Source organism: Ciconia boyciana, chromosome 2, assembly GCF_034638445.1.
Source record: "Ciconia boyciana chromosome 2, ASM3463844v1, whole genome shotgun sequence".
Lineage (NCBI taxonomy): Eukaryota > Metazoa > Chordata > Aves > Ciconiiformes > Ciconiidae > Ciconia > Ciconia boyciana.
The window spans coordinates 161,467,679-161,492,241 of record NC_132935.1 but is presented as its reverse complement, the minus strand read 5'-3'; the positions used below and the strand labels follow the sequence as shown (position 1 = coordinate 161,492,241).

The window sequence follows — 24,563 nt, the reverse complement described above, 5'->3', positions numbered from 1 at the left end:
ATAGACATGAACAGAAATTATTGCTCCAAGCTACATATTCCTGTAAACCAGACAGGTTGCTTCCAGTCATAATAGAATACCAATAGGGCAGAGGAGGGGAGGAAGGAACACTGAAATGGGGCTCAGTAAGGAGTTTAGAGACTTTGGTCTTATTCTCAGCTCTGCTACCAGGCCACTGCATGACCAGGGATAACTCATATCATCTCTGTGAAAGCTTCACGTGAAAAGCCGTCTTCAGATGCTGTGTGTACTGCAAGAGTCTCATGCTTAGACCAATCCCTTTTCTACCCCTATTAACCAGAAAGATAATTAAAAATCTTCAAGAAAGACCTACAGCAGGTGAAGTGGATATTTACAGTGGCCACAGGTTTCTGGCTTTCCCTCTCGTTTATATGCTGTCTACATCCATTACAAGCCTATGTGTTCAAAGGCAAACAGCAAAATCCCCGTGTTTTCAGGAATTGCTTGGAGTGGGGCAATGCAAGTGCAGGGTGGAGAGCATCAACCCCCAGCCCAAGAGACCAAACTCCCACCGGCCTCAGTAGCAAAACCCAGGCTCATTGCCAGCAAAACTGAGCTTCTCAAGAAGTCTTTATATTAATTTCCGAGTGGTTTTTTTTCCTGCACAACATGTTAAAAGATGTAACACGAGCTCCTGCATCAAGCGTGGCACTGACAAGGAAGGTCCTGTCGGTCTTTAGTTTGAATCACAGCCCGTAGCATCACCAGCCTAAACCAGTCCCTTCAAATTCCCCCTGCACCCTGCAGCCCTCCCTATTTACAGTCACCTGCTACAAAATTCACACTCTTAAACTACAGTAATTAATTAAACTTCAACAAAACCTGGAGAAGATCTGCTCCGGGTCACGCACAAAGCTCTGGGGGAGCTAGGAGCAGGGGCAGATGCTCCTGCCCCAGCCTTTACCCTCCTTGCTGGCACAAACCTGCCACATCACAGCCTGCACAAATCCGGCGTGGGAGGGAAGATGTGGGGCATCAGTAGAGTCCAAAGGACTTCCAGCAGCTTAGCAGCTCCCCCTGCATCTCCTCCTAATGTGCTTAGCTACTTAGCGAGCAGTGAGCTAAACATCTTCATGTTTAGCAACAAGTTTTAGTGGGTTTTTCTGTTACTTGACCTTAATGATTGGGCAGCTCTGTGTGTCTTACCAACCTGTTCTTTGTCGCTGTCACAAGGCGCTTGCCAAGGTGTTGCTTTTGCTCCAAGAGCACAAAACGTGCAGCTGTGCCTGGGGAGTGGTCAGTGCTCCCTGTGCTGGTCCACAGCGAAGAATGAGGCTGGCTCCTCAACACAGTTTTAACTTCTCAGCTCCAAGAAAAGGTTCAGCTCCACTGTATTAACACTTCTAGCGCAAAAATACTTGCATTTCAGTAAGTGGACACAGCAAACTGGTGTCCTTTCTTTACCTACCCTGCAGCACGGCCCCTATAGCCTTGCGGTGCTGAGCCCATTGGGCTGTACGTATTCTGTGCCCATCTGTCCCACCTTACCGCTGTAAGACTGCAAATGCAAGGGCTTTTTTCCCTTCATTTATTAACATTATTAGCGTACTAATGAAGTTCCTAACCTCATTTAGCCACTTGGCTTTTGCACCATGCAAAAAGCACTAGGAAATAAGAGGTGGAGGCTTTCTTAGCACAGCAAAGGGCTGCTCTAATCCTGCAAACTATAGTGCGGCAGCAGAAGTTGCTTATAAATGGCTTAATCAAATGTGATCCATTCCCTACTGCACAGTATCTGTGTCCAAGGGAGAGGATAAGAAACTTTGGGGGGAACGAAGTGCCAGGTTTAGAGAGAAGCAAGGAACCACACACCTTCCCAGCCATGAACTCATCAAAGGTTTTTTCCCTCTGAATTTTGGCAAGATGTGCATGTGCCCTGTGTTGCTGAACCTTGCATCTGCTGGATGGATGAGAAATTAATTTCCAAGAACTTCAGTGACGTCAGGCATTTTCTTTTTTTAATGTGACCATAAAGTGGCAGAAGCTGTCAGCGGCGCTGGCAGTAGCTTAACAAAAAATGTTGACATTACCTGGATACTGAGTCCCACTCCAGTCTAGGATTTGCCTGCATGTCTGCATTTGACAGCGGTACCTCCACGGGATTTTAGTTTTTCTTTAATATTCTGAGAGCCGTGCAAATATCTCTCCTAATTCAGATCCCTCCTCCTCTCTCCTCCCCCACTTTTTGGCTTTATAAAATGCAAAGTAATTCCTCGACCGCAGTAAAGCCATAAATAAGAAGCCATCAAAATATTTTTCTAGCCTTCTTTTTCCAAGGTTAATCTTTTCAGTTATATAAGCACTTTATAAAATAGCATGGGGAAAGTATATGAGAATCTGTTTATGTGATTAAGACTTGGCTCCTTCTTTACTGTGGCCCAATGACAGTAATCATGCTTTGCATTTGCCACTGCCGAGGTTCGCTCAGCCATCTCTCCATGACCTCCAAAGCAGAAGGCAGCAAGATTTAACATTGCTTTTCAGGAGTTCTTGCAGTAAATCATTACCGGTGGGTATTCATGGAGTCTTGGGAAAAAAAAGCATTATTAAGTACCTGCTAATTTTTTGTTACAGTGGGTGGATTCCAGGTTTTCACTGATGGCAAAAATCCAGCTACCTCAAAGGGAAGCGAATTTTCCCCAGTCTTTCCCCTTACTGCTGTCCTGCTCCCAACCTGACTTGTGCCTTAGTGTTTGAAGAAACAGTTCTGGATGCCAGTTAGTGAAGTGCTGTAGTGTTTTATTATCTTTTATGGTAAAGAATTTGGAAGGACTTGAGAGAGAGCTTCAGGCAGAAACAGAAACAGGACCAAAGTGAATATACAAAATACAGCACAAAAGTCCTCTTCCTGGCAGCTAGATGACAGAGAATTAAAAAATCCACTACAGATCATTTTTCCAGTCTGGTCCTTGACATGGTTCCTAAGTAAGGAATGATGCATAGTTACCCTGGTGCTCTGCAGCACCTGGTGCCCTGCAGGGTTATTTTCCAAAGGAAATGACGTGCTGTTCAGATGCTTTCTTTAGTGCCACTTGTTTTATTTACTTAATAACGTCACAGGCTTTGAGTACGCAAGCAGCCAGCTATTTCTTTCAACAATCCCATCCCAAATGTCAGTGCCCCATTCCCGCAGAGCCTTTCTGCACTGGGGAGTGACTCGGTTTAGCCATGCTGAAGCAAAGGGCATAATCTCCTGCTCCGTGCAAGTGCTCCTCCAAAAAATTCCACATAGCGTAACACTAAACATCATGACTGCATCACTTCAAGAGAGTAAATAAAGCTTGAACCCAACAAGAACATGTACCACAACCTCCCAACTCCTTCCAATTGATAAACGAGTTAAAACAATGGTGTGAATCCTGAGGACCATGGTCTCCAAGTTATTTTTCCAAGCACAGGTGAGACCCCCAGCCCAGGGCAGCTGGACCCTCTCTTGGCTCTCTCGACTAAACTAGAGCCAAACTATGGCTAAAGGTGCGGCACAGCTGGTGCAGGTCCACGCTTCATCGGCATTCCCGCTCCCTTGGTTTGTAGCTGGGCTCTCCAGGGAAGCAGCTGCACGCAGCGGGTTTAAGTTTCCCATTCTGCAGCACAGCTGTCTGCTTTGTAAGACCCTCCACCGACAATGTTCACTCTCTCCATGTCCTGGCTTTCCAAATGGAGAGACTATGGGGGCTTCCTGTGATTGCCACGATGGCTTCTGGCTACTCCAAACCAAGCTCCAGCCACTCTGCCTCAAAGCTCATCCCAAAATGATGGGTCAGTTTAACAGCAGTGTGACTTCTGACCAGCGCTCATCATCAGCTTGTTTGACTTTAATGTGATTTAATTGCAGTGACATGCCTTAACGAAACCCATGCCAAGAAACTGCAGTTGGAGAAAGAGCTGACCTAAGGCCAGTTTCCCAAGGGTTTTCACTCCCCCCCTCCTCTAACTTGTGGCCCCCCGGTGCCGCACAAACTCTCCTGGGTCACTGAGGTGGCTGCAGCCACCCAGATCTCCTCCAGCCCCTGCCACAGCCACATGTAACAATGTGCCTTACTCTGAATTTCACCCTCTGTGATGGCCACATGCTCCTCCAGCACCATCCTCCGTGGCTGGGGACAATCCCAGAGTAGCCACCATCCTTGAGTCCTCACCAGGGCTTACTCTCTAAAAAAAAAGAATCTGAGATTTCACCTCCCTTCATCACCCCTAAACTCTGTGGTTAAAGGAAAAAGCAAAACATCACCATGGGACCAGGGACAGAAACCACCCTGATGACGTCTCCCTTGCACAGAAGCTCCACCCCACCCCACCACCACCACCCCAAGTCCAGGGCGATCTTGTCTTTCAGGTTTATCTGACCACATGGATATGTACTACTATGTTACATGGAGATGCTCCATATAACATGCAGAAATAAGACATGGTAATTTTTTTTTCCATTTTCATACTCTGATGATTTTTACACAGTCTTCGCTCCAATGGTCTGGATAATATGAGTGCATAAATCCACTTCTGTTAAGCAAAACTGAAGGAACTATGGCCCATCACAAAGGAATACCAAAGCAATGGCTATTAATTAAATACATCAATGTAATTAATAAAAATGCTAAATGTCAGTTTCTTTCTTGGTCTTTGTTTCTGCAACAAAGACAACCAGGGAAAAAGAAAAATGTTCCTAACTACTGCAGCGGAGTCCGTATCAGTTACCCCATAGCCATGGCTTTGAGCATTTCTCTAAATTCAGAACATCTATCCCTGCCAGTCTTCCCTTACCACTAGTAAGAATTTGCTGATAATCCACATATTTTTCTGCAGACTAGGCTTCTGATTCAACAAAATCTAGACAGCTGTACAAACTGGTTTGTGCTAATCCCCAACATTTGCTTGAAAGCTTTCCGTGAATGCCAGGAACATACATGTCAGATCAGCGATAATCCTCATTACTTACTATTTACGTTTTTAAGGAGGGAAGGGTCATAATTAGGCTTTTGTCAATGAGAGGGCCTTTGATTGCATCGGAAGTAAGGGCTTTCCTCTGGCTTTGAAGGACAAAACCCAACACTTAGATGCCCAAGCAGGAAACTATTCCTTATTGCTCACCACCTTCATAGGGGTGACTAGCAAATATTGCTGAAATTAGCCAAAATATTTCCTTTTTCTTCTCTTTTTCTTTTTTTTTTTTTAGTTAAGAAGGTCCTTCTTTTCCCCAAGTCAACTAGCTTATGTGTCTCAGCAAGGATTTATGCTATTAACTTCAGGCACCCAAGTCTGGAAATTGTTCCCCTGTGTTCAGAGCCCAATGGTCAAATCTTCCCCTGTGTCACTCTGAGAAAGTCAGATGTAGTAAATCATATGTGTTTAAATACACATAATACAGCAGAATTTGATCTTTGCATGGGCAGAAGCCACATTTTAATTAGCTTCACTGGAAGGAGCAATACTTTCTTCTAAAAGATGAAAAAAATTCAGCTAACCGCTCATCTAAATGTTCACAGCGATTCATTTTTGAGGTTCTCTCTCCTGAACAAGTTTAGGCCAGTGCTGCATTGCAATCAAGCACTGCTGCTGAAGACTCCTATGCCAAAACCCCATTTTTATTACCTGGCTACGTGTTTCAGCCACTGTTTGTGCTTCTTGTCTTTCAGAAATCCTTCAAGGTGCACCTAACATGGCCAAGCTTAACAGTTCTCTAGCAAACTCTACTTTTTACCGGTTGCCCAGAGAGGCTGTAGACACCCCGTCTCTAGAAACACTCAAGGTCAGGTTGGATGGGGCTTTGAGCAACCTGATCTAGTTGAAGATGTCCCTGCTCATTGCAGGTGGGTTGGACTAGATGACCTTTAAAGGTCCCTTCCAACCCAAACCATTCTATGATTCTATGGTTCTATGAAACACGAATGAGGCGGGCATTTAATATAGATGCTAAACACAGAATAAATAACACGGGAACTATTTGCCATGTGTAGCTACTCTTATTTCAGTATTAAGCATTAGTTCACGTGCAATTCTTTCACCTCCTCTCCAGAAAGTCTTGACCTTCATAGCATTTAGATGTGGATTTTTTATTTTGCATGGATTAAAGCCAGTATTGGTCTCTGGCTGCTCAGCGTTACAGGGGGCATATCGGCGTGCGAGAGGAATTGGAGCAACTGCATTACTGCAAACAGCATCATCCTGTTGGAGTTACAGGTTGCCAAGCACAGTCCACTCACCATTAAACACCTCTGTGAAAAGACCGTGAACATGAAGAACTATGGAAACCTTATACTGAGGTTAAGCAAACAAATCTGACACCAAACCTTCTGCCCAGCTCAGGCAGGCGATGAAGCAGATAATACATTCACAGTGACCCTGAAACAAAACGCTCAGGATTCCCAAATAACAGCGTTTGTTGAAGAATATATGATTAATGGCTTACCTTTTTATGCAGCAGGAATGAATTGCGTTAGGGTCCGTACATTTGTCAACGCAAGTAAATGTCTATCTTGATATTAAGGGCCATATCTTGACTTGAGGGCAACGGCAAACACTCCTGGGATGAGGACCGGAGAAGTTGGTTTCCTGAACAACTGCTGAAATTATTGCTGTTACACATGCTGGAGGGAGGGATGCTTTTAGCCCCCACTGTTTGAATGGGTTTAGAAGAAAAAAAAAAAAAAAAAGAAACCATAATAAACGGTCCTTAGCATCCTGCTCAAAACCTAAACAAACGCATCTCCAGGCAGACAAGGCAATCCCAGCCTCTCCATACAGCAAGGAGGAGCAGCAGGATGCCCACAGGAGGGCACCTATGTTTCACAGTCGTATAGGAGCTTCCAGGGAGATGCGGTTTGGGCTTGCACAGTGTGGCACTGTCTGGCGTAGCCACCCACATGCACTCGTCACCGCAGTCCTGTGTCACACGCCTGTGCGGGGCTTTCAAAGCTGCACTTACATTTTGGGCTCTGAGAGCCGTAAGCAGCAGGAGATGCTGCAAGAAGAAAACTACAAACCCCGTTGCAAACTGCTGCAGTTGCCCACCAATAAAATGTGCTTATAGGAAACCCAAGGCAAACTTCAAAATAATCTGACTAAGAAATTGAGGTGTTTTGATGGTTGATCATCAAAGACGCTGAGTATCTGTTTCACATATCAAGTCCATACAGATCAATTTTTTTCCATAATCTAAGAATTTTTTAAAGATGGAGAAGAGTCTTCAAAAACTGGGTGAACTGTGACAGAAATGGACATAGCAGAAAACCCATGAAGAACGTAATTAAAAAAAAACAACAAAACCCTAACCCCCAAACAATCCACCAGCCATTTCTTGTTTTAAAACTAAAATAAGAAAGATTCTATTTAGATTTCATTAAAGACTTAGTGCCCCATGCTAGAACCAGCCAGCCCTGGAGGGAGGGGAGGGCAGTTAGTCTATTGATCCATCCTAGAGATCCCAGGCGCAGGGACCTTTGTAAGCTCACTGCTGGCTCAGTGCTTTTAGGATTGTCCTAAATCAGTTCCTGATGTTTGGACCTTTCCAGCAATGCTCTGTAGATGCACTGGTTTAGCTGGATAACAAATTCTAACATCCAGAAAGTGGACCAAAGAGAAACAACCTGAGGAGAATACCAGTTACAGATTATTGCTTGTAGAGTACAGGTGACTCTACAAACTAAAGCCTTCCCTTTGGAAAAGTCAGCATTCAGGACATTACTCTCAAAATTACATTCACTACCACATTTTTACTTATCACAGCTTCACACTCTACCCACCGTGAATCCTCATCTTGCTGCCCCATCCTTTGCACTTTAATTTGTAGAGCACCCACACACACCCACTTAGCAGCACAAGCCATTTCATACGCTGGCTGGCAAAGCACAGACAGGGCTTCCGAGCTTTTTACAACCCCCATTATGCAAATCCAAAAGCGGTGCAAACTCTGGGGAGCATGGACCTCCAGCTAATATGCATGTGTGTGCCTGTGACTAGTAAAATGCTTTTATGAACCTGAATTGGGTCCTCTGCAAGGTGTCATCCTTCATTATGTCCCACACTGTGCCAGGGAAGCTTGTCAGAAGTTTTGCTGGATTATCAAAGCACCTGCAATAACAGTTACTGACTCCTGATACACATATTATCCCATTAAGGATACATATATCAACCAAATTTCTTTAAAGGTTCTGATGGTTGAGAATCATTCATTGGTCAATGTCCAAAAATTAGACCCAAGACACATTTTCTGACATAAGTAGAAGACCTTGCGTATCCTCTTTTAATTTTAAACTAAGAACATGACTTCTAGCCTCCTCCAGCTGATGTATTGATTATTTTAAGCACAATAAAATGCAAATCAATTAACTCACTAGGCTAGAAAATCCTAAACCAATTAATTTTAAAAAGTAGCATCTTTGTTCCCCTTTGCTTTGGCCAAAGAAACAGAGATCTTCTGTGCTTTTCCACATGCCCTTGTCTCAGTAACAATCGACCTGCATTTAAATTTGCTGTATACACCAAATGGGCCAACGACAACTCCACAGTTGGATGATCACTACGCAAGTTCCTGTAAGGTGCTTCAACCCCTGACCAAATCAAAATGGATGCTACAGGCTCTCCTTGCCCGATTCATAGCTCTGCCAGTGACTGCTGGAAGTGACATTGTGCTGAAGCAGATGCTGGAAGCTCATGTGATGGTTTATACCAGCTCAGCCTGCAAGACTGCGGTGTCTGCCCATGCCTACTTCCCATACAAATGGACCACTAGAAACAGGAGAGAAACATCTTCCCTGGAAGTCCATAGAACAAATAAAAATGACATGTACTGTAACAGAAGTTGAACTGTGTGTCCAGAGCTCTCAGCCTGCTAAGTCGTGCTTTTTTCTGTATTAACGTTGCCTCCATCACCTCTGCTAAGGGCACATTACTGAACCACTGATGGTTCCTAGCCAGTATCAAATGTGAAAGGCCCTTCTCATGCTACTGGGCTAGTACAGGAGACTAGGAGGGCCTCTGAAGACATTACACAAAGAAAAGTCCTATCTCATCTCCCCAGGTTATTCAGTCACTACCAAATGTGGTGATAATTAGGTGCACAGGAGGTCTCCCAGCAGAAGTGGCTGCAGAGGCCTCCTGCCATGCTTGGAGGTGCCCAGTGCTCTGCTCAACCCACCAAGGAGCCTTGCTGGCTCCTGAGTCCGTCCCCATCCACCCATGGTTCACAGCTTTGCAGCCCAAAAGAGGTGTCAGTTATCTTCAGTTGGCTTTACGGTCAATGGGAAAACAAAATACACAAGTGAAACCAGGGAACAAACCTGGTCACCCATGCAGGCAAGTAGCAGAGTCCATGTGAAGTCTTTAAAACTCTCTCAGTCTAATCACCAGCTATCACTGGGGCTCTCCTTTGAGATGCTTTCACAGCCCCAAAGGTTGCATAAAGCAAAGGCTCATTTCCACAACACCCATAAATTGAGACACAAGAGTGATCAACACCTCGCCCTATTGACTCTCACAATGCATAGTGATTTACCATCATTATTATGGTTTTATTTTCTTTTTAAAATCAATGTTTTCATTCAGTCCAAGCTCACACTGACCCAACAAGGGCTACATAAGAGCTACAGGCTGCTGGACCGAGCCTGGGATTTAACTGTACTTTACTTACTCTACTACACATACTATATTTCCCAAACCATGCGGTTTGTGATCAGGTTCTTTCATTCCATATTTTTCCAGATCAGAAGTCTGATTGATTGATTGATTCAACATTTATCATGTTTATTCAGCCCATTTTTGAGGCATTTTCCCTGGACTTTATGTAAGAAGTTGAGAACCCATGATATCTGTAAAGCTTGGATCTGATACGTTAAGTGATTAATAATACTTCAGACTCTAACCACATATCAAAAGAGTTCAGATGCAGAACGCATTTTCAATGGGATCATGACAAGCATTCACTAAGATTCAGATAAAGCAATGTACTTAACATTAAATGTGTGAACAAACCTACTAAAATGAACAGGATTTCTCCAGCACTTACAATCAAATTCTTGCTTAGGGACCAGTTCTGAAATGATTGATCTAAATGGAAAATAGACACCTAAATGCGTTTGAAAATCTGCTCCTACATGTATTATTGGATTTTTAAACTACAGATAGTTTAAAAAAAACCAACTCACAACCACCAAAATATCTCCCACAACTTATTTCCAAATGGTTTCCTGTGATTAGACAGCTTGAGACTTTAAAACTCTCTTTAGCTTTACTGTTGCTTACATTACTGCCTGCAGGGGAACAAAGTCACCTACACATGAGCACTGCCCTGCAGACCTCTCTTATCAAAGGACACGAAGGGGACCAGCAGTGAAAGGCCACCAGGGTTCATCAGCCTTTGGAGATGTTCAAACTGTAGTTTCTATTTTCCCTGCATGCACTAAGGTCTTGCCTGTACATCACAAGAAATAATAACTTGGTTATTATTTAAAAGTCTGATCATTTATAGCCAGTTCCATAGTCTAAATCCCAGGAAAGAGATAGAAGATGGGAATCAATCTGGTCACAGGTCTGTCCCATACCTTACAGATGAAAGTTAGAGACTGAAAAACTTCCCTTTTTTTTTTTTTCATCATTGCATCTAAATCATTAGCAATTTGAAGATAATCTGAAAAATCCTTCTTGGGCTAGAAAGAGTGGTAAAGAATATAAAAGCATACTGGAGGTACTCTACCTATGCAGATAACACTGGCCATGGGAAACTAAGGTGAAGTGGGAAGCACATTGAAAAATATGTCCAAATAAACTAAGACCAATCACCATGGGCACATTTTAACCAGAAAAATCATCTGCTGCTGACAGCAGATGTCAGTAACTGGCAGGAGAAATGGTGCTGAACGCGGCTGGTCTTTGGCCATGCAAAGCTGTGTGTGGCACCAGCTCGGCTGCAGCCGTGCTGACACATGTTGTCCACAAAAAGTCATTTTTCTAGCATAGACAAGACCGAAATGAACAGTGTCGGTCTCCTTGTCTGCCTCTGCAGGCAAAGCAAGCTTGAAAAATTATGATTAGATGTTTTTGCACAGCATACTGGAAAATAAAGCAAGACAAATGGCTCCGCTTCTTTCCTAGGTTTTATGGGATGACAGTGGAAGAGCCTACATCACCCTCCCAAGGTGAACCTGGCCTGAGCAGCCCCGTCCTTCCACAACCTGCTCCCCTTGTCCTGCATGGTGAGAGTAGTCACAGAAGTCACAGAAATCAAAGCTGCCCTGTGGCCTTTCCCTCTGGCATCCCACCCTCCTGCCTGTTCAGAAGGCAGGGGAACTGTGAACACAGATGAAAAACTGAAGATGAAAGTGGCCTCAGCTATCCAGCATCCCGACGCAGGTTGTAATTGATGGTTCTCTACAGTTGTGGTCCAAAGGCTGGGAGGGTCCAAGACTATGGGATGAATTTCTCATTTAGCAAAGAAAAATCCAAATATAGACTCCAGCAGCTGGCACGAGGGAGGACATCCCATCGCACGGCAGTGCATCCCATCAACGAGTGTTGCAGGAAGGTGTTCCTAAAGAGTAACAGTGGGAAATGGCTTGAGCCAACAGTACATGAAACGCCGCACCCGGCTGCCGACCCTCCACAACAGCCTGTCTCGGACTAAACCCCACTTCACTGCAAGTTGTTACCTAAATGTCGCAAATATGGAGGAAAATCTTGGGGGGAAATGAATTTCAGTTCAAAGCTTTAAGAAAACCTTTAGCACAGAACAGCCACAGTCAGGAGGCCTTCAAGGGAGCAGAGCTGAATGTGGCAACATGAAACCCTGCAGGATTTTCCCCATGTCTTCCCTGAGGCACTGGAAATGAGAGCTACTTGCTCCATCTATGGGTAAAAACTAGTACAGTCATAAGCTTTTCTTATAGAGGGCATCATCTAACTGCAAGACGTTGTCCAAGAAAATAAGTTATTAGAATGAATAAAATATATGACAACCTTTCTGTATTGCATCTCGCAGTCTTCTGAAAAAAATACTGTCTGGTCCTTTATTATTGGAGCACCAGGAGCCCTCCTTATGGAGTATTTTAAGCACTAGAGTTAATAGTATTGAATTTCAGAAGGAGGAAAATGACTAAGAGAAGGCAGAAAATTAAAACTTTACATTGCAAAACATTTCCTTTGTCAAATATAGTACAAATTCGCTGTGATTCAAATCTGACCACCAGCTTCAAAGTGTTTGAAAGCTGCCTAATTTTTGATTGAAAGTTCTGTAAACAACCTTTAATTCTGAGCTACATTTACCTTTTGATCCATCCACCACAACCCAAAGCCTTAGGTCAATGGAAACCTTTTAATTGATTTCTGTTGCTGTTAAAACTGGCAGCACCATCAATGTGTCATGAGTATTGCTGTTACTTGAACTGATGTTTTTGGAAGGGAAAGCAGGAGTGGAAAATGCCCTGCTGTCCTTCAAACAGGGCATTCGACCCCATGGAAAAAGCTACATTTTAACAACTTAAATTTCATACAACCATGTACTTTTAATAAAATATTCAGGGTACATGATTTTAGCCTATCTGCAGAGGTAGCTCCCTAATTTCCACTCAGTAAAATACAGCTCTCCTCATTTATTTGTATATGTATTGTCTCTGAAGGGAGAGCTCATGCAAGATCACGGAAAAGTGTAATCTGAATTGTGTTTTCCCCCAGTGCAGGTCATCCTCCTGTGTTTACTTTGGATCACCTCGGTTTGCTTTACCGAGAGTAAATTTGTGCCACTTCTTCTTTCTCTTAGCATTATACCTGCTCACGTGAACTTGTACACAAGAGAAATGCACTTCCATCGCAGCCAAGACTCAATAATGTCTTAGAGCACCAGGTCCCAAGTTGTTCCTCATGAGAGCAGTTCATGCAGTTTTGAGCAAACCTAAGACAAACTGGGAAGCAGTTCCAAAACGCCGATTTTGAAGTCACTTTTCACAGCACCTCAAACTTCAACTTGCACCTCTTCACTCATCCTTTGTTCCTGTCGTCCCTGAAAAACATCTAGGAAATCAGTGACAGCTCTGTAGAAGCCTCCTGCTAGCTACAGGTCACTCCAATTTACTCATTTTTTCGTACCCAATCATCTACAAATAATTAAAATGCAATTGCTCAATGTTCCGTGCCTGCTCACGTGTCCACGCTGATGGGTAAAACCGAGGTACTGAGCTCCACATCTCAGAGAGCCAAGTCTCTGCTTGCAGAAGGCACCTGGCTTTGGGAGGTGTAAGGTGGGCAGTGCTGGGTGGGACTGCATCTACCAAGCTTCATAGTGTGGGGGAGCAGCATTAGCAAGTCATCTGCACCACCTCAAAGCCAAGCTTATTTCATCCCAAATCCATATTCAGTTTTCAATTATTGGTCTAACAGTGCTGTTGTAAAGAAATTCTCAGACAAAAAAGTAATTGAAATGCTGAGAATTACATTTCAAAGCACTTGTACAGAAACCCAACACGCAAAGAGCTGTCTTGGACTTTTCTGCGGTGAACCTCCTGAACTGAAGGGGCTGCGCCGGTGGCCAAGCACACACCTCACCCAAAAAAAGTCCCTGTAGAGCCTCTGCCAGGAGGGGTCCGAGGTGGATTTGTTGCCTTTTCAAAGGTGGGATGCTGGACATGAAGCTCCAACCAGCAGTTTACTGTTTTGAAGCTGTACTTACAAAATACCTGAAGTGGCTAGCAGCCAAGTATACATTGTGGGAAGGTATTTTTCCTTTCAGGGCAAATCTTTTGTCAGATCAGAGCTGTGGGGTTATGACCAAATGTTGAACTGGGGTAACCAAAGGGAAAAGACACAAAGACGAGCTTTTGGCTATTGCCAAAACAAGTGATACAATATTAAAGATAAGTAAAAGCTTTAAACTCCCAGCGTTAAGTGGAAAATGTTTTAAGCCTCATGTCTGCAAATCACCTTCTGTTTTAATATTGTCCTACCCTAACCATTAATGCCCTTCCTAAACTGCATATATTCAAAAGGCAAAATAACTTAGCTGGGAAAAGAGCAACTACATGGGAAAGAAAGCACTGCGAATACCACACATGGCCTTTAAAATGAAAACAAGCTAGGAAGAAGTTGCTTCCAAGAAAAACAAGGAATATGCGGAGTAACAGGTTAGTCTGTGTTTTGAACAATGCGTGGGAGGAGGAAGTGGAGGGAAGACGGGGTATGTTATTTAAAACAAAGACAGCATATACTTCCCCCACATACTGCTCCACGATGATAGGGAAAGGAGTACAGCACGGACTCATTTCAGATAAAGTGGGGGACAAAAAACCCCTAAACCCCTGTGAACTCTTACCTGGTGCTTTTTTTTTAATTGCAGATTGCCTGGATAAAATACAGATTCGCTATAAATCCAAAGGGAAGGCTCCAGTGCAGTTTCCCAGAACAGCCGAGGCTGGGAGGGACCTCTGGAGGTCTCTGGTTCAACCCCTGCTCAAAGCAGCACTTCAGCTTTAAATTGGGGTGCTCAGAGCCTTGTCCAGTCGACTTGTTAAAATCTGCAAGGGCAGCAATTTCACAGCCTCTCTGGGCCCCCACTCCAATGCCATATCACCCCCATCAAGAACATTTTTCTTACACCTGCCTGGAGTTTCCCTCGCTGCCTCCTGCCCTTTCACTGGGTGTCCCTGAGATGCCCGGCACTGCCTTCTCCATAACCCCATTTGGTAACTGAAGACAGCAAAAAGGTCTTCTCCTCCTTCTTCTTCCCCCTACACCATGTGCCCTAGCCCTGACCAATGGAGGTCCTTTGCTGGACCAGTACGTCCCTGTCTCTCTTGTACTGGGGAGCCCAGAATTGGACCCAGCACTGCAGATGTGTCTCACCAGTGCTGAGCAGAGGAGGAAGATCATCTCCCTTGACATGCTGGTGATGCTCCTTCTAGTGCAGCCCACAGTTAACACAGTTAATTTTCATTTAATACTATTAACCCAGCACCAGCAGGGCTGTAAAGGCAGGTAAGCACAGCAAGTCCATCTGATTTCCATGCACTCACAGTTTCAGAACCAATAAAGCAACCTAAGTCCCATTCACTTTTAACACAGGTATTCCAAGCCGCTTGAGAAAATGGGATTTTAATCACGTAGGCTGTGACAATTTTGAGCAGTGAAGCAGTTACGCACCTTCAGAAATGGGGAGCCACGTGCTGGTTTAGATCTTCTCAGAGCTCTTCAGCGCAGCACCTGTGCAAAGGTCTGAGGTATCTGGTCTGAGGAGTCTCTGAGAAGTCTTGTCACTCAGGAAATGCTGTTCAAGCCACAGAGACTTTGTTTTGAGCGAGTGGGACGTAACCAATTAACTTAGTGTTTTGTAATACATAAGGTTATTCTTTATTTGCAAAGTAGCAGAATGCAAAAGTTTTGCTTGTGAAAAACTGCATAATACAACAGAAATGCTAACCCATACATTTCCTGAAGTTTTGAAAAGGATTTGTTTAATAAAATTACATAAAATTTAATTAAATATAGTAAACCCTAAGAGTGTAATTCAGTACCGACCCCTGTTTAGCACTTTCTAAATAAAATCTACTTTGATGTGGTAGTGAAGGGTTTGTATCTGCATTAGTCTCTCCATAAGAGAGCTAAATAATGTGAAAGCATGTGGTAAGAAATGTTCTGTTTTGCAAAAAGCTGCAGAATGGGAAGAGTTATCAATTTAAACACCCATTTTAATCATCATGCCCTTTCCAAGAGGCTGTCCCTCCTGCCTTAAAAACAAAAGACCATGAACACCCAAGCCCAGCGCAATTCCTGCAACCCTCTCTGGAGCAGCAGGGTCATGGGTATCTTCTGTTAGCTCAAAAATAGCATGGCCCTGTTCCAGGCCTGTTCCTGCGACAGTGATGTGACCTTATCAAAAGGATTTTGCTGACTACTGGAAGATTCCTTTCTTTAATATTCTGTTGTACCTAGCTAGGACTTAAACAGTGCTGTTTGCTTGGATAACTTGATTAAAGTCACAACATGGCTTTGCTATGCAGTGTATATTGCTGTTATTCATGCAGCAGCGAGCCCTTCTCTGTGTGCTCAATCAGTGGCATATTGCCTATGCAATATTTAAACCTACATGGACTAGCAAAAAGAGTTTAAATAGACTTTAATTATTGTGAGGCTTGAAAAAGAGGAGAGCATAAAAAGCATACTTGAACTTTAAGCAGAGAAGAACAAATGTCCTTGAATAGAAATGATGCTTGGAGTCTACTTGGAGTCCTTCAGAAACACTGACTCTCCTACTTTCAATCTCCTGAAGGTGTTTTAGAGAGAGGTAAGGACTGGAAAATATGCCATTTCAATTAAACTGCAGCAGAACTTCTGACAAACATCAAGAAAAATCCTATATAGGTTTCTATAGCTGTGTTCTTGTGCACAAAAGTCACTATGAAATTACTTGTTCTGATTAAAACCAACGTTTTTAAGGGAAATTCTCATGAAGAAAAACAAGAAGGTCCCTCTATACCATACATTGCAGGAAGCATATAGCTAAACGTAGGTATACGCATCACTAATTCTGTACCTATGTTGTCACAGAAGATTTAACAACAATTATCATTATTTCTTCTGTTCAAAGAAGGAAAACTCACTGTGGTCTGACAATCCAGTACCCCCAGTGGCTAGATATTATTCCTGACCTTCCCCTGTAACTCTGTCCCCTTCCTACAGCCACTGACCCCTTGAGTAGACCAGGTTTGGTTTGTAGGCCAGCACTGGGAGCCTTTACTCAGCAAGAAAGATTTAAAATTGAAGCCTTTTCTCAATCCTGCTCATTTCTGAGTCCTAATAGCGTGTTAGCCAATGGGCTGCTGAAGAGGTAAAATTTATGCCCAATATAAAGCAGGCAAGTGCTCTGAACCATGGAGGTCTACGATGCCTTTCATATTCTGGCAGAGGAGTTCAAACACTCCCTTAATGGTAATTTGGTTGGAAACACATATCATTTCCTTCTATCCCATAAAGGTCTCTTTCCCCCCCTACAATAGGGCAAAGAAATATCAATTAAAAAACCAGCTGAAATTCTCTATGGAGTCTACAGAGGTGAGCCTCCCTTATCTCCCGAGATGACCTCCTTTCTGTGCCCACCTCCACTAGAAACCCCACGAACATCTCCAACTGTTCTCGAGCCCCGGCGCTGATGTCCAACCAGCCTTGGTGAAACCACCCAGAAAACTCCCACTAACGTGGACACAGGATTTCTAAGCAAAGCTTTGAAGCATGATTTCCCTCCTCAGCCCTGCATAGGCGTCCATAGCCCTGCAGAGGTCATACCCTAATGGCCAGCACGTCAGAAACCCAAAACACATGGTCAGTGAAAGCAATAACAAACAATTAGCACATGCCTCATCTGCACTTACTTCACTACCGCAGGTAAAGAATGGGCCAAGCCCAGAGGTACTGTGTATCTTCCTGAAATAACATGAGCAATTTCTTACTTTTTCTTGATCTGGAGAAAAACTTGATGCCCCCAGGAGAGGTAGACGGGTTAGAATTGGGGGAGGACTCTTTGGAGGAGGACCTGAAGATCCCACTGAAGCTCATTCGGCGTGGGGAGCGTGGGGGAGACTCCTGGTAGGGGAAGGGGAACACTGTTTTGGGTGAGCCGGGGCTATGTTTGGATCTCACAGGGGCAGAAACAGGGCTGGAAGGTCGGTTCTGGAGCCCTTTTGAGAAAAGGCCTTTTGAAGGACTGCCGGCAGAGTAGCTTTCTCCCACCTAAGGAGGAGAGAAAAAGGAAGAAAACAGAAAAATCACCATTAACTCAATTCAGCTCGGGCCATCAGGATCTCTGAACTTGTTTCAACACAGTCAGCTCCTGTTTATTCGGGTGGTGGATTAGCCAGACCTCATCTTCCCCAGCACCTGCCTGCACTGACACACAGATGTGTGTGTGCCACCTCTCCGGCCTCCATGCTGCCCCTTGCTCTTAAAGATGCCCTGAATTTCACAAAACATTTCACCATGTGTGCATACATTTTATTATCACACATACAATGCAGGATTTTCTTTACTGCTTTTATTTGCCAAACATCCCTCTTCCTTCCCCGGACAACTGAAAGATGACTGGCAATGAATTTATTTAAGGCAATGAATGATAGCCATTAAGGAAACATAGTGCCCCAAAGTCTTCCATCCGAATTTAAGCACCCATCTACAGTACTTAAATCTCCATCGCACATTGCAACACAGTCTAGCGCACAAGTTCCCAAGCACCTAACAGGTCTCTACGATGCCACAACTGTGGGATTGCAACTCCAATCCCAAAAATAGAGTAACCATTTTAGAGTGACGATGTTCCTGCTAATTACCCCATCCCTAAGCTTGGGTACGACCTTTCTAACAGCTGTATCTCCTTTGGGACCTGTGCTGGCTTTCCAGCTAGCATGAATATCTGTGCACAACACAGCACGGCACTGTGCGGGCTCGCCCAGCGAGGGAGGATAAAAATCCAGAAAAACAAACAAAAAAAGGAGCAAAGATGAAATTCTCCCCACGTACAATTAACAGAAGCTGACCCAAAACCTCTGTGGGATTTGCCTGTGCCTGGGCTATACGGAGAGTTTATTTCCTTCTGGATGCACAAAGTACTTCTGTGGGTATGAGGCTGCTTTTTCAGCTGGGTGCATTTCTCATGAATGAAGGGCTCTGTTCCTGGCAAAAGGCAGCGGTGGGTTTCAGGTCTCCAGGGAACGCGTAAGCAAAGGCCACGGCGTATGTGCCCACAGGCACGGCGTGCCACTGAGTTTCAAGCCCTTTGCACACATGCTCCTCTCTTCCCAATTACACAACACAAACCAGGAGGTATGGAGCAGACAGCAACTTCTACCTGCAAAGATGCCACCCAGTGTGTGTCAGTCTAGTTAGGTACGGGCATTGTTGCCATGGCAGTCATTGTAGGGAAAAATAGGATCTTTTATTAGGATGACTTAGGCGAAAGAAGAGATGAATGAAAGCCTCATAGGTACTATATGCCCTCCTTTGGTCAGTGAAGGGCTTGTCTATATGAATCCAACTAAAAATGGCCAGCTGAGTTTAAAACACATACGCAATTAACTCCCTTTTCAAAATAATGCTTAGCCACAGCTCCAAAACACTTGTAGAAACATGCACGAGCAGCACGATGGCCAAATAGCTGCTCTCTCCATAACACAGCATCCCACTTCTCGTAATCCTTTCTGTCTCCTGCACATGCACTTTGGACCAGCTCGTCTTTCCACTTGGGATGGGACAGAGCTGGAATGGGTCTTGCTCTGTGGGAATTGCAGAAGGTCCTGCCGAGAGTGTGGTCCCTCGTTTGGGAAGGTTTCTAACCTGAAAGGCAAGTGACACTTGGTCCGGGAGATGGACACAAATAGCAGGTGTCACTAGGAGGGGCACAGAGCCCTGCTGGCACGGCACAGCCCTGGACAGCCGATGAATTCTGCTCTGTGCTCCTCTGTGCAGCATGGAGGTGTCTCTCAAGAGGCACAACTGCTTTTTGTACCTGCACGCTTATTTTTGACAGCATGGACAAAAATATCTCAAAAATATACCTGTCCTTTTGCAGAAGAATTAGGGGATCAGTTGCCCTCAAGGGGACATTTTTGTAAAGAATAAATCAATTCTAACTGAAGCACTGGGTACCAAACACTCTGACAGTATCCATCAGAGAAGAAAAATGTAGTGTTTCATGCTTAATGCAGTGGCCTGAGCCTCACATTTACCTCCCAGCTCTGTCACAGATTCTGTGCGCTATCTTGAAAACTCATTTCATATTACACATCTATTCTGCCATGAGGATTGTATCTCCTTTATTCCCACTCTAAGTCCTCTGGCACACAGACTGTCTCCCGGTGAGTATTTATCAAGAATAATAGGGCACAATCCCTCGACTGAGATCCAGAATAATAACCATACTATAAGTAAATTAATAAAAAATAGCACTTTTGTCATGGGTAAATAGTCCCAAAGCGGTATCTTTTCATAAAAGCTCAATAACTTTATGAAAATATCATCTGTAAATCATCTGAGACTACTTATACGTTGTTCTCTTCACAACTACATAGTCCAGGAAATGACCAAGTAGCACAACGGCACCTCCTTTTGCATTGTGATTTAAATAGGTCTGTTGCCAAATCTACTGCCTGCAAGTGGGGAGTAAGAATATTTTCAAGTTCATTTGAATCATAATACAAATCTGCCACTACTGCTATAATTTAGGACTGTTTCCAGGATGGTAATTTCATCATAATTTTTCCTAAAGTGACAAGCCATGACATTTGTAAAGCTAAGAGAAAGACATCATTCTGGTGCTACCCTTAATATTTCATGTTATCTTTTTTGCATGCTTGTTTGGTTATAACAACACACTGATAGGAGACATTTCGAAAAGACTATGGTATCCTCATGAGCTAAAGAAATTCTAGAAATGTAAAATGTCAAGCAACAATTTGTCAAATAATAGCAGTATTCCCTTGTACGCGCGAGTCAGACATGAAAGCAAATTGTTCTCAAATTCTAAGCAGAAGCAGTGGGATATTTTTATTTATTGCAATCACAACCAGTTGCTTTCTCTCCATCGTGCCAGGCAGATGAATTAGTTAATTGTCTGAGCACTAGGGGCATCCTGCTAAATATACATGTGCATGCTACTAAATCAAAGGAAATTACTACATCGAATTCTTCCCCAGCCGCTCCACACGTTAATTATACACAGGCTACACCCACCATCAAAGCGGATAAATACCTGTGATTTTGCTTTGGGAATTACAACAGGATTGCTTTCTTAGAATATTATTTGAGGCTAATGGATTGCAAGTTTTAAAAGCTGATTAGGTGCTTCTATGAGTAAAATCAGCAGCAACAACAGTTATCGCAGCGTATTTAAAAGTCACAAGGCAATGTTAATTTTCATGCTTAAGCTGGGAATGCGGAACAGTCTCTGCTGTGGAATAAACCCCACCATCCTATGCAAACTTGGTGTGACAACTCTGGCAGCGGTGCTGGAGGCAGGTTACACAGCTAGATGGATCATCAGCCTGTTTTTCATGCTTTTCGGACTCATTTCCTGAAGCAATGACAGGCAGGTGGGCACAAAACTCCCACATGTGCTTTGGAAAGATAACTATTCCCCCAGCTGAGCTGTAGCAGCAAAAAACGTATTGCATCCTGGTTTCTCACATTGATAACCCTTGTACCTCAGTTTGTGTTAGTCCAGGAAAAGCCGTAAAGTGAGAATGGGCAGAAATATGAAACACACCTAATACATGCACATGGTGATACGGCTCATTTGATCCTGACCGGATAATTGGCCTTTTGGAGATAAGGAATCCAAACACGCAATGCAAGTACAATACGAATCAATGCACAAATAAGGTCTAATCAAACAAATTGAAAATTTCCTCTAAGTATGAAGACTGTTCACCTAATTAAAAAAAAAAACAAAAACAACCAACCAACCACAAAACATTCCCTGTGTTGGCTTTGTGCAGAGCATGTACGGGATATATGAGCTCTAACCTTGGACTCCTAAACCTTAAAACTGGTTACGCCGGAGAGAAATGTCGGCTCCCGACCATGTGTCTGCAGAGGACAGTGCAGCGGGAATAGGGCTAAATTAGCAGCTCGGTAACAGTGCCAGTGCAACCCTACCCTCAGTCTACAGCAATGTGCTCCCCGGTGAGGTTAAGCAACCAAGCAGAGCCCCGTGCTACATCAGATGTGCTGTTTCTTGTGACTGACTCTGCTTGTTCAAGGCTAAACCGGTTACCTTGCATAGCACTGAGTAAATATATCCTAAAATGCTGTAAGACACTATCAGTTTTCATGCTTCAGAGCACAAAAGGATCCTCAGCTGGGGACCAGGGAGAGATTTTACTCTGTTGTATACACCAAATGATCTTAGGCAGGCTCCTAAAATACATCCAGAACTGGCCACTGTTGAAAATAAAGCAACAAAACGAGACATGTCTTACAGTGCTTGGCATCAAGCAGACTTACTTTCAATTTTTTGAATTAAACGTAAAGTGATAGCTTGGCACTTGCCCCGAGCTAGGCAGCTCTGGAAGATTTCAATGCAAGAAATAGCATCCTGAAAGCTGCCCCTGTCATTTCGCCTGGATGCAGGAATCTTTCTCTCTTCCTAATCTCTTCTTCTTTTCTCCTAGCTATGCATATTAATGGCTTAGAGCCATCCTGTGACGGACCAGCAGACCCACATCTTCATTTTCAACAAACTCCTACATGACAAATTCCCGACATAAACCACTACTAGTCCCAGACTACCCCTACCACTGAATGAAACAGGTGGACACAGGCTCAAACCATTGAGCAGTTGTCCTTACGGCTTCCCTGCTCACTCACCAGCTGGTGGGGATTTAGTCTGTGCCATAAGCGCTCCCCAGATGCCACCTGGACTCAGGGAGAGCACAAGCCAGGGACAGTCCCAGGTTGCACGTGGCCACCCTGCTCTAGTAGGTGCAAGAGTTTGGATCTGCAACAGGACTGTGCCCAAGCCCTTCATCTCCAGGCCAGGAGAATGGTCCCTGACCTCTTTTATTTACTGGTATTGTTGACATATCCCAAGTGAACAACCTTGTGTCTTGTGCTGTTAAGAATTATCCATCCTGAAGGTCATCCAGTTCTTCTTGTATAAGGTCCTTTGCTATGACAAAAATACCCCTCTCCTTCATCATCAACAAATGTGGTTAGTATGCTTCTATTTTTCATCTCAGCCTTACTAGCAAAGATCAGTCCAAGGACTGAGCTTGGGGAAACCCCACCAGTTCTGCCCCTCCGCCCAACAGTCTTCCTTTCAATACCACCCTGCCATCTTTCCCTTCAACTGTTTTCTTACCTGACTCGCAATTCTTGATCTTATTTTACAAGAAAGATTAAAGTGCACTACATTTAATCACTACCATATCATAATCCCCAACGCAATGCGCTGAGACCAAACTAGTCATGCTTCACCACAAACTAGTCTCTCGTTGTCCACACACCATCCATCTCAGTCCTGCCCCTTCTCAGAGGCAGAAATTTTCCCAATGTTGTAATTTTCTTTCCCATGCTTTGTATTGAAAATCTGATCCCTCCGTTTTACCAAATGAAGTCCTCTCTAAGAAGCCATTTCTGCTCCCAACCTAGAATTTAAGGACCACTTAACTGCAGGGAAGAGAAGCATCCTGCCAAAGCGACGTGGCCAGAAAAATGAACAAGCTGTGCTGAGAAGACCCTGACCACAAACAGGCAAAGGCTGTGTCGGAGCTGAGGAAACCCAGACACTGCCGGTGTCCCTGCCGCAGCACCTCTTCTCTGCCATCTCCCCTGCTCCCCTGGCAGGGCTCTCCAGCAACAGGTCCTTCCTTGGGCACACAGCCTTCCCCAGAGGATGCCCTCCTTGAAAAATCTCTGGCTCTGGTTCAGTTTCTGGTGAATTTAGATTCATTTTTCAGAACAGTCTGAAAAACTAATCTGTCTGGAATACGAATGGGCTCAAGCTAAACAGCTTTTCAAATGCTTCTGAATTTAAGTGGAAGTTATTAAATGCTCCTGAGCTCCCTTCCTTTTTTCTCCAACTCCTAATATTTAGGACATTTATGGAGCATTTGAGTTCTGTTTGCTTTTACAACAGTGAGTTATTTGACCTTTATTTTTCCTCTCCACTTAAAAATTTTTTGAAAGGTGAGTAACAGAAAAGGAATTGCCTCCCACCATCCTTGACAGGGACAGTAAACACAATTAGAGACGATACACCAGATAGGCGTCTGCACTTGTTTCCTGCCCTTCCACTGAATCCCAATAAAAAAGCCCTTTGATAAAGTTAATTGGATGATTCTCTCATTCTGCTGGAATAAAAGAGCTCACAGAAACACAAGAGCTGACTTCATTAGACTGGAAGGTAATGAAGGACTTACTCTCGCAGGCACCGTGTGGTCACATTTACTACCATTAGTTCCCTTGGTTTTGCATGAGCAGTAACAATTGAGATGACAACATATTTTACAGGACCAGAGATGTCACTTCCCAAAACTAAAGTACAATGACACTTCCCCAAATTAAAATACAATGGGATGTGGCGGGCTGCTCTGGCAGGCTCTGAGAGCCCTGCATTGCTGTATGGACAGTTGGCGTTAGGTTTCCAGCAGCGAGCAGGGCTGCGCAAAGGCAGAAGCAGGCTTGAGGAAAGGTGAAAGCAGGGCTGGCTCCCGGTCCACTTCCTAACCCTTAACTGCATTTATTTTAAAGCAGCAGATGGGAAGGAGCCACGCACATGGCAGTGCAGCGGTTGGCACACGTGTCCTTGCCCTGAGACTCGCTGCATCCACTGCAGGTGCCCCATGCCAAGGCTGTGGCACCATCTAGGACACACTCCCCATCCTCCTTGCTGAAGCCAGTTCACTGCTCATAAAGAAATGGATAATTAAAAGACTAGGGGAAAAAAAAAATCAAAAGGAGATTTTTTATCCAGTGAAGGGGGGCTAAAAATGGCATATTTTTTGCTTCTCCTCCCTGTTCCAGGGGTTGCTCATGCAGTTCCCATGAGTCACTGGACAAAACAGAAACAATGGTGGGGCCAG

The 24,563-nt window shown here is 44.0% G+C and overlaps 1 protein-coding gene across 1 annotated transcript in view; it reads right to left on the bottom strand.

Annotated features, from left to right (window-relative positions):
• The window catches only part of PRKAG2 (protein kinase AMP-activated non-catalytic subunit gamma 2), a 230,124-nt gene that overhangs the window by 131,862 nt on the left and 73,699 nt on the right, over positions 1-24,563 (bottom strand). The window contains exon 3 of the mRNA XM_072854749.1: positions 17,442-17,721. Within this exon, the coding sequence (XP_072710850.1) occupies positions 17,442-17,721 (280 nt within the window). The remainder of the gene's footprint in view (positions 1-17,441; positions 17,722-24,563) is intronic.